We start from the raw sequence: 23182 nt of genomic DNA on the forward strand, positions 1-23182 counted from the left end.
CATAATAATAAATGAATAGAAAAATAATGCACCAACAAATTCATTATTACTGTTGTTATTGTTGTTGTTGTTGTTGTATTATCTCAAAATCCCTTTAAATTTCCACCGTGTTGAGGCTGTGCTGGTGAGTGGGTGGGTGGGTGGGCTGGTGTGATGGTGGTTTGTGGTGGACAGTGAGACGGGAGTGGGCGGCAATTTTTTTTTTTTTTTTTTTTTTTTTTATACCATGTGGGTTGTGTCATATCAGCGTCAACGCCCACGCCACCAGCTTGTGCCCTAAGTAACAAGTAGGTACTAATATCTATGCAATACACATACACAAAACACCTCTACAGTTATCATGGGACTATTCGCTTTCAGCCCCAACCTCACACACACACACACACACACACACACACACACACACACACACACACACATTTAAAAACGCCTTCCCTTCTCAACACGACAATTTTTGAAGACCACAGAGACAAATAACCAGTTTTCAAGACAGTTTCTCCTTTTAATAAACTGGAAACCTTACCAATCTATCACCAGAACCATAGAAATACTCTTAAAAACACGAATATCTTCAACTGGACCCCTTGGAGAGCAGTGAGGGTGAGAGAGCAAAGCGTTTTAAAATAGACTTCACTTTCATCCAATGCAGGGAAGGCTGGGAGGCATTTCTACAGTTGGCAAGTTTTTTTTTTTTTTTTTTTTGTTAGAGGGAAAATCTGGCCAAGGGAAACATAAAACGAGGTAAAAAAAAAAGAGGCCTACTTAGTTGCCAGCCCCCGTGCAGATCCGAGGCTTAGCCAAAATAAAGTGATAAATGTCTTGAAACCTCCCTCTTGCATGAAGTTAAGTCGTTGGAAATTGAAGTTACGCCCCTGCAATGGACGGCTGGCTCTACACAAAGATATTAATTTCTTTGTTGATTGGTATGGACAGCCTCACCAATAGCTAAATAGTGTGCATATAGTGATGAACACTCACCATACAACACGTGGGTGGCTGGGTGGGTGTGTTTTGTTTGGCGCCAGCGTCACCCATGCGCCTGTGTTCAGAAACGCATTGCTCTCTCTCACCACGACAATTTTTCAAGTTCCCAGAGAACTATAAAAAAAAACATCCTTAAAAAACACGAGTATCTTCAACTGGAGCCTTTGAAAACAGTGATGGTGAGAAAGTAAAGCGTTTGAGAATGCGTCGCGTCACTGACCACAGCGGCGTGACGCATCTACCGCCTGGTGAAAGTGTCATTTATCGCAAGTGAGTGGCACGAGGCTTGCTTGGAGGGATGCATGCAGTGTGAGGTGTGCGTTAGTATGTTAGTTTGCGTGATGGAATGTCGTATGGCCCCTTGTATCTCTCATTTAGTGGCGGGGAGTCTGTGTTTAAGAACATCATTACATTTGAAAAGTGGCGGCAAGGGGGGAGCGGCGGGGCGGTGGAGCTGCGGCTAAGATGGCCTCACTCGTGTAAACATTGTATTTCTCTAACTCACCCCGGCACAGCCTCTCATCTCCAAACACCCTCCCACCTGCCTCTGCTAAGAATGACACACTCAATGATACCCCTCCACCACACCCCAGGTCCGGCACTCCACTAGTTCACCCACACACACGTGGATAAAGAGGCAGTCCCCAGGGGTAGACATTACTCTTCCACTCCCCAGGCCCATAGTCCCCAGCTTCCAGTCCCGACTAAACGAGGAGTCTACTCTTGTTCTCTTCTGTGTCTTCTGTGTAGCCGTCCACGTGGGGCTAGACAGCAACACCCAGCACTGCCTCAGCCCCACAGCACCACGGCAGCCCCCAGCAACACGTGGTAAATGAGACACAGACGTGGTAATGCTGTTGGTGCTGGTTCCATGAAAGAGAGAGAGAGAGAGAGAGGGAAGATACTTTTACACTGCACTATAAAAAAACTCTGAGTAATAAAAAAATAATGACATTCTGACCTATATTTTGAAACATTTCCACGCCTCACAGCACCTTCACTATTTTTCAAAGGCTCTAGTTGAAGTGACACAGGTTTTTAAAGGTGTTTCTGTGATTCTAATGACATGTTAACAAGTTTTCTGCATTATTGACAGGACAAATACTCTTTTTAAAGGCTCTAGTTGAAGTGACACAGGTTTTTAAGGGTGTTTCTGTGATTCTAGTGACATGTTAACAAGTTTTCTGCATTATTGACAGGACAAATACTCTTTAGAACTCAGATAATGGTCTCTGTGGCCTATGAAAATGGTGGCGGTGAGAGAAGAAAGCATTTTTTAATATAGCACTTTATTCTCACCAGGATTTGTGGTCTCCCTGATGTGCTGCGGTGTGGCTGACTGACGCTGCTGCTGCTATCGCCACCACCGCCATCACCACCATGCCACCCCCAGCTGTGAGTCCTGCTGTTCTTCCTCCACACACACAGCACCATGACACAAGCTTTTCTTCTCTCTCTCTCTAGCTTCTGTTCACTGGGGAGGAAATATTTTAAGTGCAGGATATGTAGAGAGAGAGAGAGAGAGAGAGAGAGAGAGAGAGAGAGAGAGCAAAACAAACTCAAACAACACCAAACACACCACAACATGACAAAACCAACACAACACAAATTTAACCACACCAAAACACTGCAAAACACCACAAAACTAACACCCCTTTCCCTTTTATGCCCCTCAACACCCCCACACCCCCACAGTTCACCCCCAACACCAGCTGCGGCCCCTGTGTGTACTGTGGGGAGTCCTCAGAGGGGCAGCCGCAGGAGCTAGTGTCATGTGAGCTGTGTCGCCGTCCTCTACATTTACTCTGCTTGAAGTCACCACCACAGAGCTCCTTACTTGGTGATAACTTCTTCCTGGTGACGTGTGGTGCCTGCAGTGATGGTGAGGAGGTGGTGCAGAGGGCGGACATGTCAGAGTGAGTATTGGCAGGGTTTCGGCAGAGTGTTTTTTTTCATTCCTCCAAATGTTTGTCTTTTTTCCTCCATATCTTCCATGTTGAACCTCCACTTACCTCCACCTACACAGATCTTCCTCCATGTTTCCTCCACCTTCCTGCAATTCTGACTATCCTATCCACCTTCCTTGATAGTTAAAATTGAAGTAGATGTATAAAAATGGTTTACTCTTGCATTGAAATAATAAAAAACAAACCACCTAACCTTACTTAATGCTACTCTATCTTCTTCCCCCACCTCCCCCCACCCCCCCACAGCCTACACATGCTGATGCTGACCCTGTACAACCTCCACATGACCCAGGAACACACGTCCAAATCGGGTTTTTTTCATTGGAAGGTTCAGGTCGCCCACACCTGTTGAACAAGTACTGGGGAGAGCTGGCTGTCAGTAGGTAAGTGGTGGTGGTGGTGGTGGTGGTGGTGGTGGTAGAAATAGTAGTAATAGAAGTAGTGGTAGTGGTGGTTCTAGTTGTGGTAGTGGTAGTTATAGTAGTAGTAGTAGTAGTAGTAGTAGTAGTAGTAGAAAGATAATATCACTACTATTATCTCTCTCTCTCTCTCTCTCTCTCTCTCTCTCTCTCTCTCTCTCTCTCTCTCTCTCTCTCTCTCTCTCTCTCTCTCTCTCACAGTCACCACAAAGGAAGAAAGAAGAAGATATTAATGGCAACTTCTAACTCACCCTCTCTCTCTCTCTCTCTCTCTCTCTCTCTCTCTCTCTCTCTCTCTCACTCTCTCTCACAGTCGCCATAAAGGGAGGAAGAAGAAGATATTAATGGCGACCAGCACCAGGATGTCCCACCACACCCGGTACTTCCAGAGTGGCCTGGGGGTGCTGGGGGAGCCTGGGTGGTACCGGCTGGTGGAGGTAGCACCCCCTGCCCAGCTCCTCCTCTTGGCCCATGGGGGAATGGGGAGCCAGTCTCATGATTTGGTAGTGGAGGTGAGAGGGGAGGGGTGTGAGAGAGAGAGAGAGAGAGAGATGTTTTCCTGTCATTTTTTAGTGTTTTGTGTTTGTATGAGAGAGAGAGAGAGAGAGAGAGAGAGAGAGAGAGAGAGAGAGAGAGAGAGAGAGAGAGAGAGAAAGAAAGATCAAGAGAGGGAGAAAAAAAAGAGAGAAAAAAAAACTAACAACACATTACATTCAACAGGAACCACCACCACCACCACCACCACCACCAGTGAAAGGGGAGCCAGTGGAGAGAACAGAGGAGTGGAATGTGCTGCCTTCGAGTGCCTGGTTTACTGAGAGAGACCTCCTTCTACAGCAGTGCCAGCCCCTGAGGCACTGCTGCAGGGGGAGGACCAGGGCAGGGAGATGGGGGAGCATAAGGTGTGTGTGTGTACAGTGAGGCTCATAGTGTCATGTGTCCAAGTCTCCATTTATCCAATTTTTCCTTATTATTGTGTGCTCTAACAACTTCACCACTCAATGCATTCCACTTCTCCACCGTTCTGTGTGGAAAACTGTACTTTCCAATATCCTTCACACACTGCCTCATCCTGATCCTCTTTACATGTCCTCTTGTCCTTCCATCTTCTTGTGTCACCAGTACCAGGTCTTCCTTGTCTATCTTTTCAGTGCCATTGACTATCTTGTATATTGTTATTAGGTCCCCACATTCTCTTCTATCTTGTAAGGTTGGCACTTGGCAGTCCCATTTCCTTCAGCCGTTCTTCATATGTTAGGTCCTTTAGTTCCGGCACCATCTTTGTAGCAATCTTCTGTATTCGTTCTGACCTTCTTAGATCTTTTGTAGAACTCAGGGACCACACCACAGCTGCATATTCTAGCTTTGGACGTATCATGCTTGTGATGATTTTTTTCATCATATTTTTGTCCATGAATTGAAATGCCACTCTTATATAAGTCAACATTTTATATAATAATTCAAATATCTTGCTTTTGTGTTTTTGGGGTTCAGATTTTTCTGTATGATCACTCCTAGATCTTTTTCCTCTTTAGTCTTCATTATTTGTTCCTCTCCCATCAAATAGTTCCATACTGGTCTTCTCTTACTCTTTCCTAGTTCCATTATGTGGCATTTCTTGGCATTAAACTCCAATTTCCACTTCTTACTCGACTCATAGATCTTGTTTAAATCTTCCTGTAACAGCAAACAGTCCTTCCTGGTTTTGATAACTCTTAGCAACTTTGCATCATCACCAAACAAATTAATGTAACTGTTTACCTCAATGTGAATGTCATTTACATAAATCTGAAACATAATGGGGGCTAACACTGACCCTTGTGGCACTCTGCTAGTTACTTTACTCCAAGATGAGTATATATCTCTGATCACAGTTCTCATCTCCCTGTCCTTCAAATAATCCCTTGTCCATTCTAACAAAGTTCCTCGCAGTCTTCCTATGTTCTCTAGTATCCAAAGAAGTCTGCCATGAGGGACCTTATCAAAAGCCTTTTTTATGCTCAGGTACACTGTGTCCACCCATCCAGCTCTGTTTTCAAGTCCTTCTATAACTTTGTTTAATAGTTATTGTGTGTGTGTGTGAGAGTGCTTTTTGTTTTGTTTGTATTTCGTTATTGTTCTTCTAAAAGACCTTATATTTCTCTCTCTCTCTCTCTCTCTCTCAGGTGAATGTGAAAGAGGAAATAATAGTGAAAGAAGAAATAATAGAAGGAATTTCCGAAGCGATGGAGAGTGAAGAAAACGTGATTGTTGATGAAATAAAGGAAGAGGAAGAGGAAGAAGAGGAGGAAGAGGAAGAGGAGGAGGAGGTGGAGGAAGAAGGAGAGATGAGGAGAGGGAGAAAAATGCGTCCTTCTCTCTTTCCTCCACCTTCCTCCGTTCCTCCAATCCTCCTCCATGCGGATTTGAAAGTAGACAACCACACAGGGAAAAAGTAAGTCCCATTTTCTTTATTGTTATTTACTCTATTCTGTTTGTTAAGGGTGTTGAAATTAATAGAAAATGGGAAACTGGCAGTGTTATTTAAGGAGGGGGACTGCAGTGTTGCCATAGAAGATTGCAGTGTTGCCAGGGATAGTTTAAAGGGATTACAGTGTTACCAGACATTTTTAAGGGGATTACAGTATTACCAGACATACTTAACCCCTTCAACACAGGGATGTATACGTGTACATCCTCTTCCATTGCAATATGGCTGAAGTAACAACATATTTTCGCGTGCTAGGTGGGCAGCTTATGGTCTGTGCATACTGTATTGTGCTCTGGGTGTTTCTCAAGCTCAACCCACAATCCTGGGGCCCAATGACATGCTGAGTTATCAATGATGTTGGGCAAAGTCACACGCTACGTCGGGCATGCTTGCAGCCTCTCACAGCCTGCCTCCTCAGTTTGCCTAGGGCCCCATACATACAGGATTGTTGTGTTTTTGTGCTAACCTAACCTAACCTAACCTAACCTCCTCAGTTTGCCTAGGGGCCCCATACATACAGGATTGTTGTGTTTTTTGTGCTAACCTAACCTAACCTAGCCATTTTGGATTGTAGAATGTACAGCGTTGTTTCATATTTACAGCACAATGTCTAGTGATGAGTTTTCAGATTCTGGCTCAAAGTCCTTGCTAGGGAGCTGTGATGAGGTGTGTAGTGATGACAGTTATGTGAGTGGTGATAGTGATAATGAATTATTGTATGAAAGTGAGGCTGCGGTTGACGAGGGATGGCGGTTCATGTCAGAGCCTTTTAGTGACATGCGTCCTGACTTACTACCAGTGTTTTGTAGTGGTGAGAGGGCTACCCACTTACCAGAGTTTGCCTGCCATTGTTGTTTAGTATGTTGCAATGTTCATTATGTTCATCGTGGAGGAAACATTCATATTAACATGTTTTCTGTTTTCATACACAAATTATATGAAAGAAAATGACAATGGGAGCAAATTATGTGAATGTGTCTGTGGGGCAAACACATTGGGGGAGGACGGAGGCGGGCGGGGGTGCAAGCTGTATGCTGCCGCGGAAGGAGTTTTTCCGGGCTGTGTTGTAAGGGTTAAAAAGGATTACAGTGTTACCAATGGGATTACAGTACTACCAGACATACTTAAAAAGGATTACAGTGTTACCAATAGGATTACAGTACTACCAGACATACTTAAAAAGGATTACAGTGTTACCAATGGGATTACAGTGTTACCAGACATACTTAAAAAGGATTACAGTGTTACCAGACATACTTAAAAAGGATTACAGTGTTACCAATGGGATTACAGTGTTACCAGACATACTTAAAAAGGATTACAGTGTTAGCAGACATACTTAAAAAGGATTACAGTGTTAGCAATGAGATTACAGTGTTACCAGACATTTTAAAGGGATTTGCAGTGTTACTAAAGGGTTTACAAAGTTAGCAAAGGGATTACGGTGTTACAAAATGGGTTACAGTTGCCAGACATACTTATAAAAGATTACACGGTTACAAAAGGGATTACAGTGTTGCCAGATGTACCTGAAGGAGGAAGGGCATTGCAGTGTTGCCAATTTGACTCTCCAATCTTTCCAGCCTTCGTCGTCTGAGCCGTTATGAGGAGAAGAGTTTGCTGCGTCACCTGGAGAGGCTCGCCGCACCTCACCCCCTCCCCCCACACCTCCATAGGCTGAGGAGAAAGCTTATTGTTAGGTGGGTATAAACTTGTTCTCTCTCTCTCTCTCTCTCTGATTTTCTTTCTTTTTATTTTCTTGGCTAAGTGAGATAAATAAGAAAATTTTATCCACTCACATTAAAAAATAAATAAAAATGAAATAAATAAATGAACCAATACTTTTCAAATCATTCCAGACTAACAATAAATTAACCAAAATCTCAAAAATCCACAAATTTAATCCAACCTCAAAAAAATAAATAAATAAACAAGTATAAAATAAATAAATGAAGGAATGAATCAATAAATACTTTTGAAATAATCCAATAAATCAATAAATAAACTTTAAAAATCCACAAATTTAATCCACTAACCTCAAAAATCCACAAATTTAATCCACTAACCCTAAAAATCCACAAATTTAATCCACAAACCTTAAAAATCCACAAATTTAATCCACAAACCTTAAAATTTAATCCACAAACCTTAAAAATCCACAAATTTAATCCACTAACCTCAAAAATCCACAAATTTAATCCACTAACTTTAAAAATCCACAAATTTAATCCACTAACCTCAAAAATCTACAAATTTAATCCACTAACCTAAAAATCCACAAATTTAATCCACTAACCTAAAAATCCACAAATTTGATCCACTAATCTCATAAAAACACAAACAAAAATTAGACAAAATGAAATAAATAAATAAATAATAATAAAAAATCCACCTTTTTAATCCACTGACCTCAAAAATCCACAAATTGAATCCACTTACTTAAAAAAACACAAACAAAAATTTGAGAAAATAAAATGAAATAAATAAATAAATAAAATCCACTTATTTAATCCACTAACCTCAAAAATCCACAAATTTAATCCACTAACCTCAAAAATCCACAAATTTAATCCACTTACTTGAAAAATACCAACAAAAATTTCACAAAATAAAATAAAATAAATAAAAAGTGAAATAAAATTAAATATCCGCTTAATTGATCCACTGACCTCCACATTGCAGGAGTCAGAAGGTGGAGCACGGATTGCCGGTATTCAATATGGACCAGGAGGTGGACCACTGGCGGACTTTTAAGCAGCGGCGGACCAGGAGGGAGCGGATGGACCAGGGTGGAGCGGCAGAACATCCACTCCACACTGCAAACACACGGATATTGGACCGATTTCAGGTGTGTGTCTGTCTGTTTGTCTGTATGTCCGTCAGTTTTTTTGTACTTGTTTGTCTGTCTGTTTGTTTGTACAGGTGACATTGTCCATGAAAAATAAATAAAATAATAAAATAAAATAAAATAAAAACGTCACAATATCTGATTAATGTGGGACTCCCTCGTCAAAATATCCAAAAATCCAAAAATCCGATATCCGGCTGCCCCCCTCGTTAAGTGTTCAATATACAGGCAACCCTGCTTAACGAAGGGGTTACGTTCCTCAAAAAATCTGCGTTAAGCGAACCAGTTATAACAAGTTTGACCCCTGACTTGACCTTCCATTGAGAGTAAACAAAGCAAGAATGCATCATCGTACACTGAAAGGTTTAATGAAAGTAAAAATTATGAAGTTGAACATTTAAGCAGTTTAATTCAAGACTAAGTCATTATAATGTACACTAATGTATGTATGTAAGTACCTTTATAATGTTGATGATCTTAAATTGATGAAGGGAGGGAGAGTGGAGCGGGAAATACGCTAGCTGGCAACCTGTGGAATGTAAACAAAAAAAGGCGCATCATTGTACCGCATACAAAACTTACGTACCACATTTCCACAACGCTTTCCATTTTATCCATTGCAAAGTCACGAGTCTAGGTGGTTCTTTTAGCTTGCAAGGAAGATACAGTGTGTGTGTGTGTGTGTGTGTGTGTGTGTGTTTGCCTTGCCTTTCATTGTATAGATGGTGATGCAGTGTGTGTGTGTGTGTGTGTGTGTGTGTGTGTGTGTGTGTGTGTGTGTGTTTTGCCTTGTCTTTCGTTGTATAGATGGTGATGCAGTGTGTGTGTGTGTGTGTGTGTGTGTGTGCCGCTGACCACCCTGCTCTGGTCTAGGTGGCAGGGCAGCAGCAGGGGACAGCAGAGGAGCACAACATGAGCTTTGCCGCCCGTCTTGGTGGGTCCGGCGACGGTGCCAACCCTCCTCCCCTCATCCACAGCCCCTACACCCTCAGGTTAGCCCCTCACCAAGCCTCTGTACCCTCAGCCAGCCCCTCATTGTACCTTCAGCCAGCCCCTCACTGTACCCCCAGCCAGCCCCTTCACTGTACCCTCACCACTACAGATAGGGTACAGTTTTTTCCCTCTTTCTTCCTTAAACTTGCTCTCATTTGAAGTTTCCATGTGACAATATTTAAATTTTTCATTTTCTTCCCTTTCTTTCTTGTAGTATTTTGTAACATCACCAATTAACTATTTTTTTTCCTTTGACATTCTATTCACACACACACACACACACACACACACACACACACACACACAGGTACCTTAAGCCGTTCATCAGACGTGATTTTGAGTGTCTCCCGCTGAAGCTACGACTTTTACGAGAGATTGTGTCGAGCCACCACCAGCGGGAGCCGGGCTGGATGTCCCCCCCGTCGGCACCCATTGACTTTTGCTACGTCACTGCCAAACACATCCCAGCCATGAACCAGCTGGCTAGACACTTCTTCTGGCCTGGGATTGACTGTAAGTACTCTTAATTTGTATCCACTCATATCGCTGTGTTTGAAGTGTTTACAAGTGTCTAGAAGTGAAAAATGGGTGAAAAATTGTAGTTTCTCTTGTTATACGCTAAATTTTCTGCTTCTTTTCTGTACTTTCTCTTTCCTTAAGGTGTTTACGAGCATCTACAAGTGAGAAATGGGTGAAAAATTGTAGTTTCTGTTGTTATACGCTAAATTTTCTGCCTGTTTCTGTGTTTTCAGGTTCCTGTATCCATTTATTTTGTAGTCATTCATATCGCTTGTCTTTGAAGTGTTTACGAGCGTGTACAAGTGAGAAATAGGTGAAAAATTGTAGTTTCTGTTGTAATACGCTAATTTTCTATATTTTCTCATTCCTTGTAGTGTTTGTGAGCATTTAGAAGTGAGAAATGAGTGAAAAATTGTAGTTTCTGTTGTAATATGGTAAATTTTCTGCTTGTTTTCCGTATTTTCTCATTCCTTGAAGCGTTTATGAGCATTTAGAAGTGAGAAATCGATGAAAAATTGTAGTATATGTCACCTGTCTCTTTATGTCCCACCTCCTCACAGTGTCAGAGGTGCTGCAGTACCCGGACCACACCTGTGTCGTGCTGTACCGTCGCCTGGTGGTGGGGTTCGGGGTGGTGGTGCCGGACACAGGGTACAATGAGGCGTACCTTTCCTTCCTGCTGGTGCACCCTGAGTGGAGAAGGGCTGGAATTGCTACTTTTCTCCTGTACCACTTAATCCAGGTGTGTTTAATGGTTACCTAGTTGTATGGTACAGGGTTGAACTAGGGCTGGGGGCTCCTAGTGACCTGTATCCATATCTACTTTTATCCAACTTTTCCTTATCCCTTTCAGTAGCATGACGTGTTTCCCTATTCATTCTGGTGACTATTTGGTGATTTTATACAGCTTTAGAAACTTATGTGGGGGATTAAAATAGTGAAGACTCTAGCCATTAAACTTCTGACCACCATAGATCCTTCCTAATGTTAATAAAATCTTCATACACAAATTTCAAGGTAAAAATGCATCCCGGTACTGAAGGGGTTAAATTTGTGGACACTTTCTGGTGGGACAATCTCTCCACTTAAGCTGTTCCAGATGTCCACCGTCCTGTGTGGAAAACTGAGCTTTTTAATGTCCCTCAAACACTGTCTTTTCATGATCTTGTTGTGTCCTCTTGTTCGTCTATCTCCATCCTCCGTCAGTGTTACCAGGGGTTGTCTCTGTGTGTGTGTGTGTGTGTGTGTGTGTGTAGAGGGTAACTTCACTTCAGGGTTACAGTTAGATCTTTTATTTTTTTTTTTATTATATTTTATTTATTTATTTTTGAGGGTAGTAAAATAGTGATAATAATAGTTTTTTTAGTGTAAGACAGGGAAACTTGACTAAAGGCAACAAAAATAATAAAAAACAAGGCCTACTTATTTGCCAGTTCCCTTACAGGTCTGAAAGAGTTAGCCAAAAAAAAAAGGGATAAATGTCTTGAATACAAGGAGACAGATTAACAAGACAAAAACCCTTAAATAAATAGTATGACCTTCCTTGACCTGCACAGACATGCCCCGGGAAGGACGTGACCCTGCATGTGTCGGCAACCAATCCTGCGCTCATCCTGTACCAGCAGTTCGGGTTCAAAGTGGAGGAATTTCTGTCTAACTTCTACGACAAGTATCTCCCACACGACAGCCCTGTGTGTAAGCATGCCATGTTTATGAGGCTTGGCAGGTGAACGTGTGTGTGTGTGTGTGTGTGTGTGTGTGTGTGTGTGTGTGTGTGTGTGTGTGTGTGTGTGTGTGTGTGTGTGTGTGTGTGTGTTATTAGCATTCCTTCCCTTCCTTCCTCTTCTCTCTCTCTCTCATTTCTTTTTCCTTATTTATCATTCACAATACAAAATGAATGAAATCTTACAGTGAGCATCCAAGAGAGAGAGAGAGAGAGAGAGAGAGAGAGAGAGATTGTAACTTTGATAATAAAAATAATGTGTAAAAAGTTTTGGTATAAATGTAACACAGAGCCATAAAAAAAAAAATAATAATAAAAAATCAGAAGAAAATCAATTGAGCTTCTATAATTTAGGGAACATTTTTAAGATTGAAATGATAAAAGTTGTGAATGAAAAGAAAGAAAAAAAATTAAATAAATGAAACTGGTGACTGGGAATTGAATTGAAAAGTAATCTTGAATGTTTATGGTGCCCAGATAATGTAGAAAAATGTTTAAAATGTTTGGCAATAGTGTTTGAAATTCATCTTGACTCCCGTTTTCTTTCCAATTTCCAGCGAGACAAAAAAAAAGAAAACTCAGGAAAATTTTCAAAACAAGCATAGAAAAACAAAGCAAAATATATTTCTTTTTAAACAACAATGCTTTCCTTTCCTAGCACTTTTTATTTTCACACACACACACACACACACACACACACACACACACACACACACACACACACACACACACACACACACACACACACACACACACACACACACACACACACACACCCAGGGAGGCTCAGGGATCAAAGAAAGGGTTCCAGAATCCCTCAGGGGTGTTTGATAGTGGTTTGTATTTACTGCGGTGACGAGAGCACTTGTTCATTAATTCCTGTGGTGGAGAGAAGGAAGGAAGGAAGGAAGGAAGGAAGGAAGGAAGGAAGGAAGGAAGGAAGGAGGAAGGAAGGAAGGAAGGAAAGGGAGGGAAGGAAGAAAAGGAAGGGAGGGAAGGATAGACAGAAAGAAAAGGATAGATAGAAAGGAGAAAAGAAGGAAGGAAGGAAGGAAGGAAGAAAAGAAAAGAAGGATAGATAGAAAGGAGGAAAGAAGGATAGATAGATAGAAAGAAAGGAAAGGATAAGAGATAAAGAAGAGAAAAGCGAGAGAAAAGAAAGACAGAAATAGGAAAAAAAAAGTGAGAAAATTTTAAAGAATGGAAAGAAGAAAAAGAAGAAAATAACAAAAGAAAAGAGAATAAAAAAAAAATCAGAATAAAAAAAAAAAAAAAAAAATGAGGGAGAAAAATAGAAAGAATAAAAAGAAAGAAAATCGAAGAAAGGAAAAAAAAAACGAAAGAAAAATTAAAAACAACAAAAAACAAACAAACCTATAAATCAAATATAAACAACAACAACAACAACAACAAGTACAAACCTTTACTTCTTGCGTCGAGTTGCCCGCTTTCTCATAAAACTCTCGGCACTGTTTACACGACCACCCCTCTAACTGCTTCCTGGCGCCCCTCCCTCTCACGACCTCCCCCTGGTGGGCAAACTTCACCGCCTCCTTCTGCGGGAGAGTGTCGAAACTGCGGGAGAGGAGAGGGAGAGTGAGTGGGGAGGAGGATGAAGGAGGAGAGAGAAAGAGTGGGGAGAAGGATGAGGGAGATGGAGGAGAGGAAGAAAGGAGAAGATGAGAGAGAGATGAGAGGGAATGCGACAAGGGAGAGAGGTGAGGAAGAGGTAAAGGAAAAGAGAATAGAGAGGGAGAAAGGAGGAGAGATGACGGAAAAGAAGACAGATGGATGAGGAAAAATGAGTGAGAAGAAAGAGGGAGAAAGGAGAGGAATAAGAGATAAAGATGAGAGGAAGAGGGAGAAAGGAGAAGGGAGAGGAAGAAGTGAGAAGGATGAGAGAGAGAGAGAGAGAGAGAGAGAGAGAGAGAGAGAGAGAGAGAGAGAGAGAGAACAGTATGCAAATCTTATGTCGTTTTCTTTTATATCACCAAACAAAAATGAAATAAGGAAAGAAGAAAAGGAGAAAAGAGAGAGAAAAGGAAATAAAAAAGATGAAAAGAAACAAAAGAAGAGAGAAGAGATAAAGATAAAAAGAAGAAAGAAAAAGAAGAGATGAGAGAACAGATAATAAAAAAAAAAAAGAGAGAGAAGAGGAGACCAACACAAAAAGAGAGAAAAAAAGAGAAAGAGGAAAAAAAAATACCTGTCATAAAACGGTCTTCTAATTTTCCTCCCTCCGTCTTTACTCGGCGAGACATTTTCCTCCACTTTCTCTAGAGCGGAGACGAAGGACACCTCTTCCTCCTCCTCCTCCTCTTCCTCCTCCTCCTCCTCCTTCTTCCTCTTAGACACCCCTGCAACCTCTTCCTCCAATCCTTCCTCTTTATCATGAATTATCTTCCTCTTAACACTCTGCCTTGCTTTCCTTCCTTCCTTTGCAGTTCTGGGTGTTGTCGGGGCTGGTGTGGGGCTGGCGTGGGCTGGGCGGAGGTTGGGCAGCTTTACAGGACTCTCGTTTGGTGCCCAAGTGTGTGTGAGGCCTTGCGATGGTTCCTGTGTGAAGAGCATTTCATAAATTGCCATTTTTTTACCTTGTTTTCATTATTACTTTATATTTTGGTGTGTGTGTGTGTGTGTGTGTGTGCGTGAGGCCTTGCGATGGTTCCTGTGTGAAGAGCGTTTCATAATGGTAGGATTAGCAATAATAAAACTCACTAAACTAGGATTGGTAATGGTTCTGTCGTCTTCCTTTACCTCCTTTCCCTCCCCCTCCTTCATCTCCTCCTGGTCGAGCTGTCTTCCCATGTCCGTCAGAGCCTTCAGCTGCAGAGATTCCTTCACCGCTATTCTGAAGGCCTCATCATCGTCAAGGAACACTCTCCTTACTTCCCCTCCTGAAGAAGTGAAGAAAATTATCACCAGGAAACTTCACAGGTGTTTTAAATCATTCTGGTGCTTTGTTCTTTGATATGGGAAGGCTGTAGTGGAAGTTATTGGTGTTTTTCAAGGGTTGTAGTGGAAGTTATTGGGGTTTTCAAAGGTGTAGTGGAAGTTTTGGTGATTTTCAAGGGTTGTAGTGGAAGCTATTGGTGTTTTCAACAATGTAGTGGAAGTTATTGGTATTTTCAAGGGTGTAGTGGAAGCTATTGGTGTTTTCAAAGATGTAGTGGAAGTTATTGGTGTTTTCAAGGGTGTAGTGGAAGTTACTGGGATTTTAAGAGGTTACAGTGGAAATTATTGATGTCTGACACCACCACCAGCACCACCAGTACTCATCCTTCACACCTCCCGTTTTCTTTGAGCTGAGAAAATCGTCCACTGTAGTTTGGCGGTACTCTGGCTTCCTGTGGGGGTCTGGGGGTGTCACGTGGAGCTGGGGGTGTCTAAGTCCACCTGTTCCACCTGTCCTCTCCACCTGCCGACTGTCAGTGGTGTGGTGTCTTCTCAAGGACAGTTTACGTGTTGGTACAGAGGAGGAGGAGGAGGAGGAGGTGGTGGTGGTGGTGGTGTTTGTTCTTGATAGAGTTCTTTTTCCTCCTCCTGTGCTTGTTTTTCCTCCTTTTCCTCTTTCTATTCCTTCTCCTGTTTCTTCCTCCTGTTCCTGATTTTCCTCCTGTGCTTGTTTTTCCTCTTTCTAGTTCTATTTTTCCTCCTTTTTCTCCTCCTACTTCTCCTTTTTCTGTTTTTTCTCCTTTTTTTCCTCCTTTTCCTTCTACTGCTTCAATTTTTTCTCCTTCTGAATCTCTTTTTCCTCCTCCTGTTTCTGTTTTTCCTCCTTCTGTGCTTGCTTTTCTTCTTCCTCCTCCTCCTCCTCCTGTTTCTGTTTTACCTTCTATTTCTCCTCCTCTTCCAGAATCAGTTTTTTCCCTTTCTTCTTTTCCTGTATCTATTTTTCCTCCTCCTCTTCCCCTTAGATCCATTTTTCTTCCTTCTTCACAATTTGCTTCATTTGCTTCATCATTAGCATTGATTACTGGTGAAAAACATGCTATACTCTCTTTCCCACTGGGGGTGATCTGAGTGTCCCCCAGGATAAGCCGTCTAACTGGAGTGCTGGTCTGGGGTGCTGGGGTGCCTGGTGACTGGTGCTTGGTGACCCCAGTGGTGCTGCGCGATTGGTGCTTCTGTCGGCTGCCTCTTCCAGTCTTACCAAGCACTGGGCTGCCCTCTGGAGTGCTGATGTCCGTTTTCTTTGGTGTCTTGCTTGGTGAAGTGCTGTGGTGGTGTGGTGATGTGTGAGTGTTTGTCTTTCTTGGTGTGTTTCTATTGGCAGTGTCTCTCTCTCTCCTTGGTGATCCAGTGTCTTGGTGTCTTGGTGATTGAAAGATATTTTTCTCTCCTGGTGATTTGTTGCGCTCTCTCTCTCGCCTTGATCTGAGAGTCTTGTCATCCCGTCCTGGTGATAGAAAGATGCTATTCTTCTCCCTTCCTGGTGATCTGCCATTATTCCTTGATCTAAACCTCCCTTCCTTGCCTGGTGACACAAAAGCACCATTTTTACCTGGTGATTTAAACAAGCATTCTTTTCTTGGTGAGCTGAAGGCAATGTCACTCACCACCATGACATCTTCTGTGTACACATCACCAAGCATCTGTGTCACCTTTCCTTTCTCTCTCCCCTGTGCACCAAGATTTTTCTCTTCATCTGTTTTTATTTTGTGTTTTCTCTTATAATTTTCCTCATCATGTTTGGCCGACTGTGCATGGCTGTCTTTGTTTTCCTCATACATTTCTGTGTGTTTTCCTGCAGGCTGCTCGTTTTCCTTACACCTCTCCATTCGTTTTCCTGGTGAAGCCTCATTTTCCTCACACTTTTCCTTGTATTTTGAGTGACGCGTGTTACTTTCATTTCGCTTGTACCCTCTACTCAAACTTCCCGAGTAAGTGTGCCCTTGTTTGTTGTCTTTATCCTTCACATTATCTGAGGCCTTGTCACCATCCCAGCACTCAGTCGCAGGGATGAAAGCACCAGTCTGTGTGCATGAGGTGACATCTTCGTAACAGTCTTCAAAAATATCCGTCATGTCTTGTGCTTTAAACTCATCTATGAACACTGACTCTGGCACATATTGTCTCTGTGTAACGAAAGCCTCTTCTGTGCCTTCTAATTCACCATTCATAGAGTTATTGCCTACTATGTCCATGGTTCCTGGTGTCCCTGGAACCAAAATGTCTCTATGTGATGTGCTTTTGGGTTTTAAAGTTGTGTTAGGGTAAATTTTTTGCTTTTTTCTCCCTGTGGTTCCTCCAGTGTAAGGGTTCTCTTCTGTTCCTCCCCTGTGGATGTCTGTCTCACCACTGTGGTAGTCAGAAATGGTGTTTGTTTTGATGTGTTTGTCCCGATGTGTTTTTTTGTGTTTCTCCTTGACGGTTTGTGATTCGTGGGTTGTTTTTGTGTTGCGTTTGTCCTTGAGAGGTTCGTGAAGTTGTGTTTCGTCTTTGTCCTCGAAATATGGAAGTTTGAGAAGCGTTTTGTCTCCGCCATCTTTATCCTCACAAATTTGGTGTGTTTTTGCATCTTTCCCCTTGACGGTTTGTGATTCGTGAGACGTTTTTGTGTTGCGTTTGTCCGTGAGAGGTTCGTGAAGTTGTGTTTCATCCTTATCCTCAAAAAATGGAAGTCTGAGAAGCGTTTTTGTCCCATTATCCTTCAATATTTGCTTGTGAGGTGATCTTTCTCCATCTTTAGCCTTGAGATCTTGTAGTGTTGCGTCACTAGTGTTGCCTGCCAGTCCCTCGGCCACCATCTTCCCCAGCAGGAGTCACAGCTGCCCAACACCTCCTCAATGCTTCCCGTCTTCCTCTGCGCCTCGTCTCGCTCAAATTTGATCTCTACAGTGAAGGGAATGAAAGTTTGGTTCAAGTTTATCTCTTATTAAATTATCAAGGAAGCTTTTTTTTTTTTTTTATATATTTATTTATTTTTTTTTTTTTTATGCAAGCTGGCCAAGGGGAGGAAAACATTTAAAAAGGCCCACTTGATTGCCAGTCCCCTAAAAGAGTTGATTTTTTATTTATTATTATTTATTTTTATTTCATTATTTGACAGCATATTTGTTGATTTATATTTTTTTCAATTTATTATTTTTATTTCATTATTCATTATTTATCTATCTTTTTTTCTCTTATTCAATCTCATTCTTTATTTTATCTACTTATTTATTTTGTATTTAATTTCATTATTTCACTACTAATTTATGTGCATATTGAAATCTCTCTCTCTCTCTCTCTCTCTCACTTAATTTATGCACATATTAAAATTTCAGTTACTCTCTCTCTCTCTCTCACCCATGACAAGCAGGAAGAGGGTACGGGAGAGGAGTGCCAAGGCTCTCTCCTCCACGTCTGGCACCCCCATGGCGGTCCTCAGCTGGTCCTGCATGCCCCGGTCACCAATGATTGACTGCCAGAAGGTCACCAAGCTCTCTGACCCCATGGTGCTGGTGCTCTCTGTAGGTGGTGGTGGTGGTGATAGTGGTGGAGGAAGAGGAGGAGATGGTGATGATGGTGGTGGCAAGGAAAGATGGAAAGGAAGGGTAGAAAGGAAGAAGAAGAGGTGGTGATGATGGTGGAAGAGGAAGAAGAGGAGGAGGAGGAGGTAGTGGTGGATAGGAAAAGGAAGAAGATGGGAAAGTAGTGATGGAAAGGAAGAGGAGGAGGAGGAAAAAGAAGAAGAGGTGGTGATGGTAGTGGAAGAGAAAGGAGTGAGGAAAGGAAGAGGAAGAAGAAGAGGAGGAGGTGGTGGTGATGAGGGGTTGGAAGAGAAAGAAAAAAAAGAAAAAAAAAAAGGTGATGAATTTGTGATAACTGATAGAAATAGTGACATCAATAAAATCAATGCCAGCCAGCGTGCCTAATAATAAATAAAAGTAAGAGTAAAACTTCTAAAAATAAAACAAAATGACCGAACAGAGAGGCAACAACAAGAATAATGAATAACTATGGCGCCTGACTGATCTAGTGATGGTAAAACTAAATAAATTAAACTGACTGACCATCTTTACTACTGAATACTAAAAAATAATAATGTTACGAGCCTTAAGTAATCCCAGTGGTGTCCTAAGGTTCCCCCAGGGGCCCCAAGGGGAAAATTACACAGGGAATGCTTCTAATAACACCTAAAATATGATGGGCACGCCTACACACCTGCACGGACACACCTAAAATATGGAAACACACTTATACACATCTGCACGGACACACACACACCTAAAATATGAAGACACACTTACACACAACTGCACGGACACATATACACAGTTCCAGGGGTGCTACATACCTGTCAGCCTCCACAGGTGTACAGGCAGGTGTCTTGGCGCTGGGTCAACTAATTAGCACCATTCACTAAAGATACACACCGTCCATGACTCAAAAAAGGATGAAATTGTGGATTCCTGTCTGTCTCTCCCTCCCACTTGTTACCCGCCAAATTTTGTAAACACGCAGTACTGCCAACCCTTCCCTGTTTTTTTTTTTTTTTTATTTTCTTTGCCATTATCTTTCCTTCTATCTTTCCATTCCTTTATTTTCTTTTATTTCCTTCATTCTTTTATTATTTCCTCTTTTCTATCTTTCCTTTTCACCCATTCAGGTAGTAATATGTAACCCAATATCTGAATAACCGCTTTAATCTCACTTTAAAGCCAGAAAAAGTAACAAGACTAATATTTAATTTATTTTTCTGACCAGATTTGTCCTTTCTATACTCTCCTTTCCTTCATTCCTTCATTTCCCCTTTATCCATATTTCCTTTTTCACCCATTCAGACAGTAATAAATAACCCAATTTCTGAATCATCACTTTAACCTCACTTTAATCCCCAGAAAAGTAACAAGACTAATTTTTCATTTATTTTTCTGCCCAAAACTGCGCCATTCATGCGTAAAAAAAATAAGTAGACAAAAATGAAATGAAGATCCATAATTATTCATCCGCCGACCACCATCTTGAGAGAGAGAGACACACAGACAAGCCGGCAAGATGAACTGCTCCCGGGTAAGGCCACATGGAACTATTTAAACCACATACACCACATCAAACAAACACATAAGCTAAATAGAGTGAGAAAACAGTGAGATATCTGCAGAGAAAGGCGCCATTTTGGTCAGAATAGAGGGTGTGATGTCGATGACGCAATGTTGTTTTGGATCAGCTGATTGGGTCAAGTTCTCTATTTTCTCCCCGTGGGTTTATTTGTGGTGCCTTTGTGGTGTGTGGTGTCTCAGGCTTTGTTATTCGATTTTGTACATCATCAGGATCAATAAAAAGGAATTAATTGCTTCGTTGAGATTATTACACAATAGTTAACTAAAAACCGTATTTATTATTTTTTTTTATTAGTCTGTTTCTTCTCTGTCTTTAATTTGTTTACGCTAGATTTAGTTAGGTTTAGATTGATGGAGCTTGGTTAGGTTAAGGTAGAGATAGGTTGAAATAGGTCAAGTTAGGTTAGGGTGGGATATCTTAAGCTACGTTTGGTAAATTTGCAGTTTGAACTAATATACCTTATCTTGTATTTCTTTTTCCCTATGTCTAACAAGCTTGGGGACCTCCTGGGAAATAGGGGTTTTAGGATGGAGAAATCATACATAACCTAACCTAAACCCATTTTCCTGTAGGGTAAAATGGGGTTAGAAATGGTGGTAGAAGTGTGACCTGGATTTTGAGAATGTGTAGAGTTACGTGTGGTGTACCGGTTGAAACTGCAGTGATATCAGCAAAGTTAGGGTAAGATAAAGGTAGATTAGGTTAAGATAGGTCATGTTAGGGTGGCTTTGGTTAGGGTAGGTTAAAATAGGTCAGGTTAGGTTCCTTCATTTAATTCACCTTACTTAATACAACAGAAAAATCTACTGAAGTTATTACAAATTTTACTCTCACAAACTTTATTATTATTTCTATTTCCATTTATTTGTTTTATTTCTTCTTCCTTTCTATATCTATTCAATTTTTTTTATTCTTTAGGCTAGGTTAGGCTCAGATAGATCAGGCTAGGTTAGGTTAGGTTAGGTTAGATTAACATAGGTCAGGTTAGATCAGATAAGATTAGGTTAAGATAGGTTGATATAGGTCAGGTTAAGTTAGGGTAGGTTAAGATAGTTAGGGTAGGTTAAGATAGTTCAAGGTTAGGGTGGGTTTGGTTAGGATAGGTTCCTTCATTTAATTCACCTTACTCACCTGAAATACAGCACAAAATCCACTGAGGTCGTCACAAATTCTTCCTTCCGCAAAATTAATGCATTTATTCTTTGTTTTATTCATTCTTTTTTTATTAGATATTCCTTTATTTATTTTAATCATTTATTTTATATTTGTTGTATTTCTGTTAATTTATTTTTTTTATTTAGATATTCCTTTATTTTATTTTATTTTGTGCTATTTCTATTCATTTATTTTATTCCTTTTTATTTTCTATTTCTATATATTTTATCCCTTCCTTTATATTGATTTATTTTATCCCTTCTTCCTTTCTATTCATTTATTTTATTCCTTCTATTTCTATTTATTTCATTTTTTTTTTCTATTAATTTTACCCTTTTTTCCCTGTTACTTATATTTATTTAATCTCTTCTTCCTTCTATTTATTTCATCCCCTCTTCCCTTCTGTTTACATTCACTTTATTCCTTCTTTCCTCTTTTATTCACTTATTTTATTCCTTTCTCCCATTATTCCTATTCATTAATTTTATCCCTTCCTTTTTTATTTTCATTCCATTTTATTACTTCCTTTTTATTTCTACTCCTTTATTTCTTTCTTGTCATTTTATTCCTTCTCTTCTATCGCTGTTCATTTATTTTATCCGTTATTCTTTATTTACATTCATTTATTTTATTCCTTCCCCGGCAGGCTCTTATCCGCACCCTGGCCACCACCACCACCCGCACGGCCCGCTCCGAGACCCACCCAGGCTACAACAAGCTGCGTTCCACCATGAAGGAGTTCCAGGTGAGGCAGGAATCTCATTAACTCTTACCTGGTGCTCTTCTCTCATTAACCTGTCACTAGAACCCTGAAAAAAAAAAAACACCCCCAGCCACCCCAAAACACCCCCAACCAGCTTAAAACACCCCCCAAAACACCCTAAAACACCTTAAAACACCCCGAAAACACCTAAAACACCCCTAAAATACCCTCAAAACACCTCAAACCAACCCAATCCGCCAAGAACCACCACAAACAAGCTTTCTCTTCCTCCGCAGATTGACAATGGCCTCCCGATCCACTTGAAGGCGGAGTGATGGACAACCTCCTCTTCCTCTCCACCTTGGGAGTGTCTGGCATTGGGCTGTTCATGTGCTTCAAGTTCTATTTCTCCATGGCCTTCCCTCCCAAGAAAGAGTGAATGGAGGGTGTTGAATTAATCTCTCTCTCTTATCTCTCTCTCTCTCTCTCTCTCTGTCGTTTATTTTTATCATTCCGCACTCTCGTGGTTTTTAAAGAGATGTAATTCGGTTCTTTCTGGATAAACTTGGATATTCTAGTTTTTTTTTCTCTTTCTTTCTCTCTCTCTTTCGTTTATTTTTTTTTTTTTTGTCTTTCTGCACTGTCATTCCTCTCTCATGATTTTAAAAAGACTATATTACTTATTCTCTCTTTCTCATTCCTCAATCTCAGAGAACATCAATAAATCAAGCAGAATGTCTCAACCTGAATATCTTACTGTATCTCACTCATCTCTTTCTTTAAACCTGAATATCTTGCTTAAATCTCACTTCTCTCTCATTTTTGGTCATTCCTCAATCTCAGAGAACATTTTTACCGATGAATTTCAGTTACCTCAGGATGTTTTGATGTTTTTGACACATATCTTGGTTTGTTTCACTCCCTCTCGGACCGACTGTCTCATTGTACATATTGTGGAGGTGGTGTGAGTGCTTCTGCCTTTCTCCTGCGCTTGTTTTTTGCCGCAGTAGTGTAAAGGCGAAGGATTAATAAAGTGATACGATAGAGAGAGTGTTTGTTTGTTTATAGGGAGAGTTGTCATTATTATTTTTTTTTTTTTTTATTTATTTTTTCAAGTCCAGTGCTGACACGGTAAACATTTCTATTGAATTTTCCTCTCTCTCTCTCTCTCTCTCTCTCTCTCTCTCTCTCTCTCTCTCTCTTTTTCTCTCTCTTTTGTGTTTTTTTCTTTTTGTATTGTTTGGTGTCTTATCTTTTCCTTATCATCTGTTGTTGGGGTTGTGTTGGAAGATGGTTCTCTCTCTCTCTCTCTCTCTCTCTCACACACACACACACACACACACACACACAAA

General features: G+C 41.0%; 3 protein-coding genes across 3 annotated transcripts; 2 read left to right on the forward strand and 1 right to left on the reverse strand.

Moving 5' to 3' along the window:
- The first annotated feature begins 1429 nt into the window (after positions 1-1429).
- LOC123519515 (cysteine-rich protein 2-binding protein-like) lies at positions 1430-12007 on the forward strand. The gene is made up of 14 exons (XM_045280876.1): positions 1430-1812; positions 2287-2379; positions 2680-2900; positions 3198-3300; positions 3688-3882; positions 4091-4282; positions 5321-5374; positions 5539-5804; positions 7424-7540; positions 8523-8688; positions 9562-9680; positions 9989-10194; positions 10761-10942; positions 11757-12007. Exons 2-14 carry the CDS (start codon positions 2365-2367, stop codon positions 11928-11930), a joined length of 2010 nt encoding a protein of 669 aa, XP_045136811.1. The 5' UTR covers positions 1430-1812; positions 2287-2364; the 3' UTR covers positions 11931-12007.
- A 597-nt stretch (positions 12008-12604) lies between these two features.
- Positions 12605-18362, reverse strand: LOC123519524 (nucleolar and coiled-body phosphoprotein 1-like). Its single transcript, XM_045280887.1, has 9 exons — positions 18215-18362; positions 17588-17758; positions 16388-17084; positions 15973-16141; positions 15203-15521; positions 14681-14820; positions 14130-14479; positions 13345-13498; positions 12605-12802 (listed from the first exon to the last, which is right to left on the reverse strand). The coding sequence occupies exons 1-9, from the start codon at positions 18360-18362 to the stop codon at positions 12710-12712; spliced, it is 2241 nt and encodes a 746-aa protein (XP_045136822.1). The 3' UTR covers positions 12605-12709.
- Positions 18363-19770: 1408 nt separating this feature from the next.
- Positions 19771-22880, forward strand: LOC123498406 (cytochrome c oxidase subunit 7A1, mitochondrial-like). The gene is given in 4 exon segments (XM_045245516.1): positions 19771-19921; positions 21774-21872; positions 22127-22151; positions 22154-22880. Coding segments are annotated over 4 exon segments (255 nt in total). The 5' UTR covers positions 19771-19906; the 3' UTR covers positions 22270-22880.
- The last annotated feature ends 302 nt before the right edge of the window (positions 22881-23182 follow it).

Source organism: Portunus trituberculatus, chromosome 7 (assembly GCF_017591435.1).
Source record: "Portunus trituberculatus isolate SZX2019 chromosome 7, ASM1759143v1, whole genome shotgun sequence".
Classification (NCBI taxonomy): Eukaryota; Metazoa; Arthropoda; class Malacostraca; order Decapoda; family Portunidae; genus Portunus; species Portunus trituberculatus.

Bases quoted from the DNA above. Each gene is read 5' to 3' on its own strand.
- LOC123519524 (XM_045280887.1), bottom strand. From the start codon at position 18,362: ATGGGGTCAGAGAGCTTGGTGACCTTCTGGCAGTCAATCATTGGTGAC. The intron at 17,085-17,587 runs GCAAATATTGAA...TTTTGGTTCCAG, and splicing joins GGAGAAAGATCACCTCACAA to GGACACCAGGAACCATGGAC. The intron at 14,821-15,202 runs ATGAGTACTGGT...TCACTTCTTCAG, and splicing joins GAAAACGGGAGGTGTGAAGG to GAGGGGAAGTAAGGAGAGTG.
- LOC123519515 (XM_045280876.1), top strand. The intron at 4,283-5,320 runs GTACAGTGAGGC...TATGTTCTCTAG, and splicing joins GGAGCATAAGGTGTGTGTGT to TATCCAAAGAAGTCTGCCAT. The intron at 5,805-7,423 runs GTAAGTCCCATT...CAATCTTTCCAG, and splicing joins GACAACCACACAGGGAAAAA to CCTTCGTCGTCTGAGCCGTT.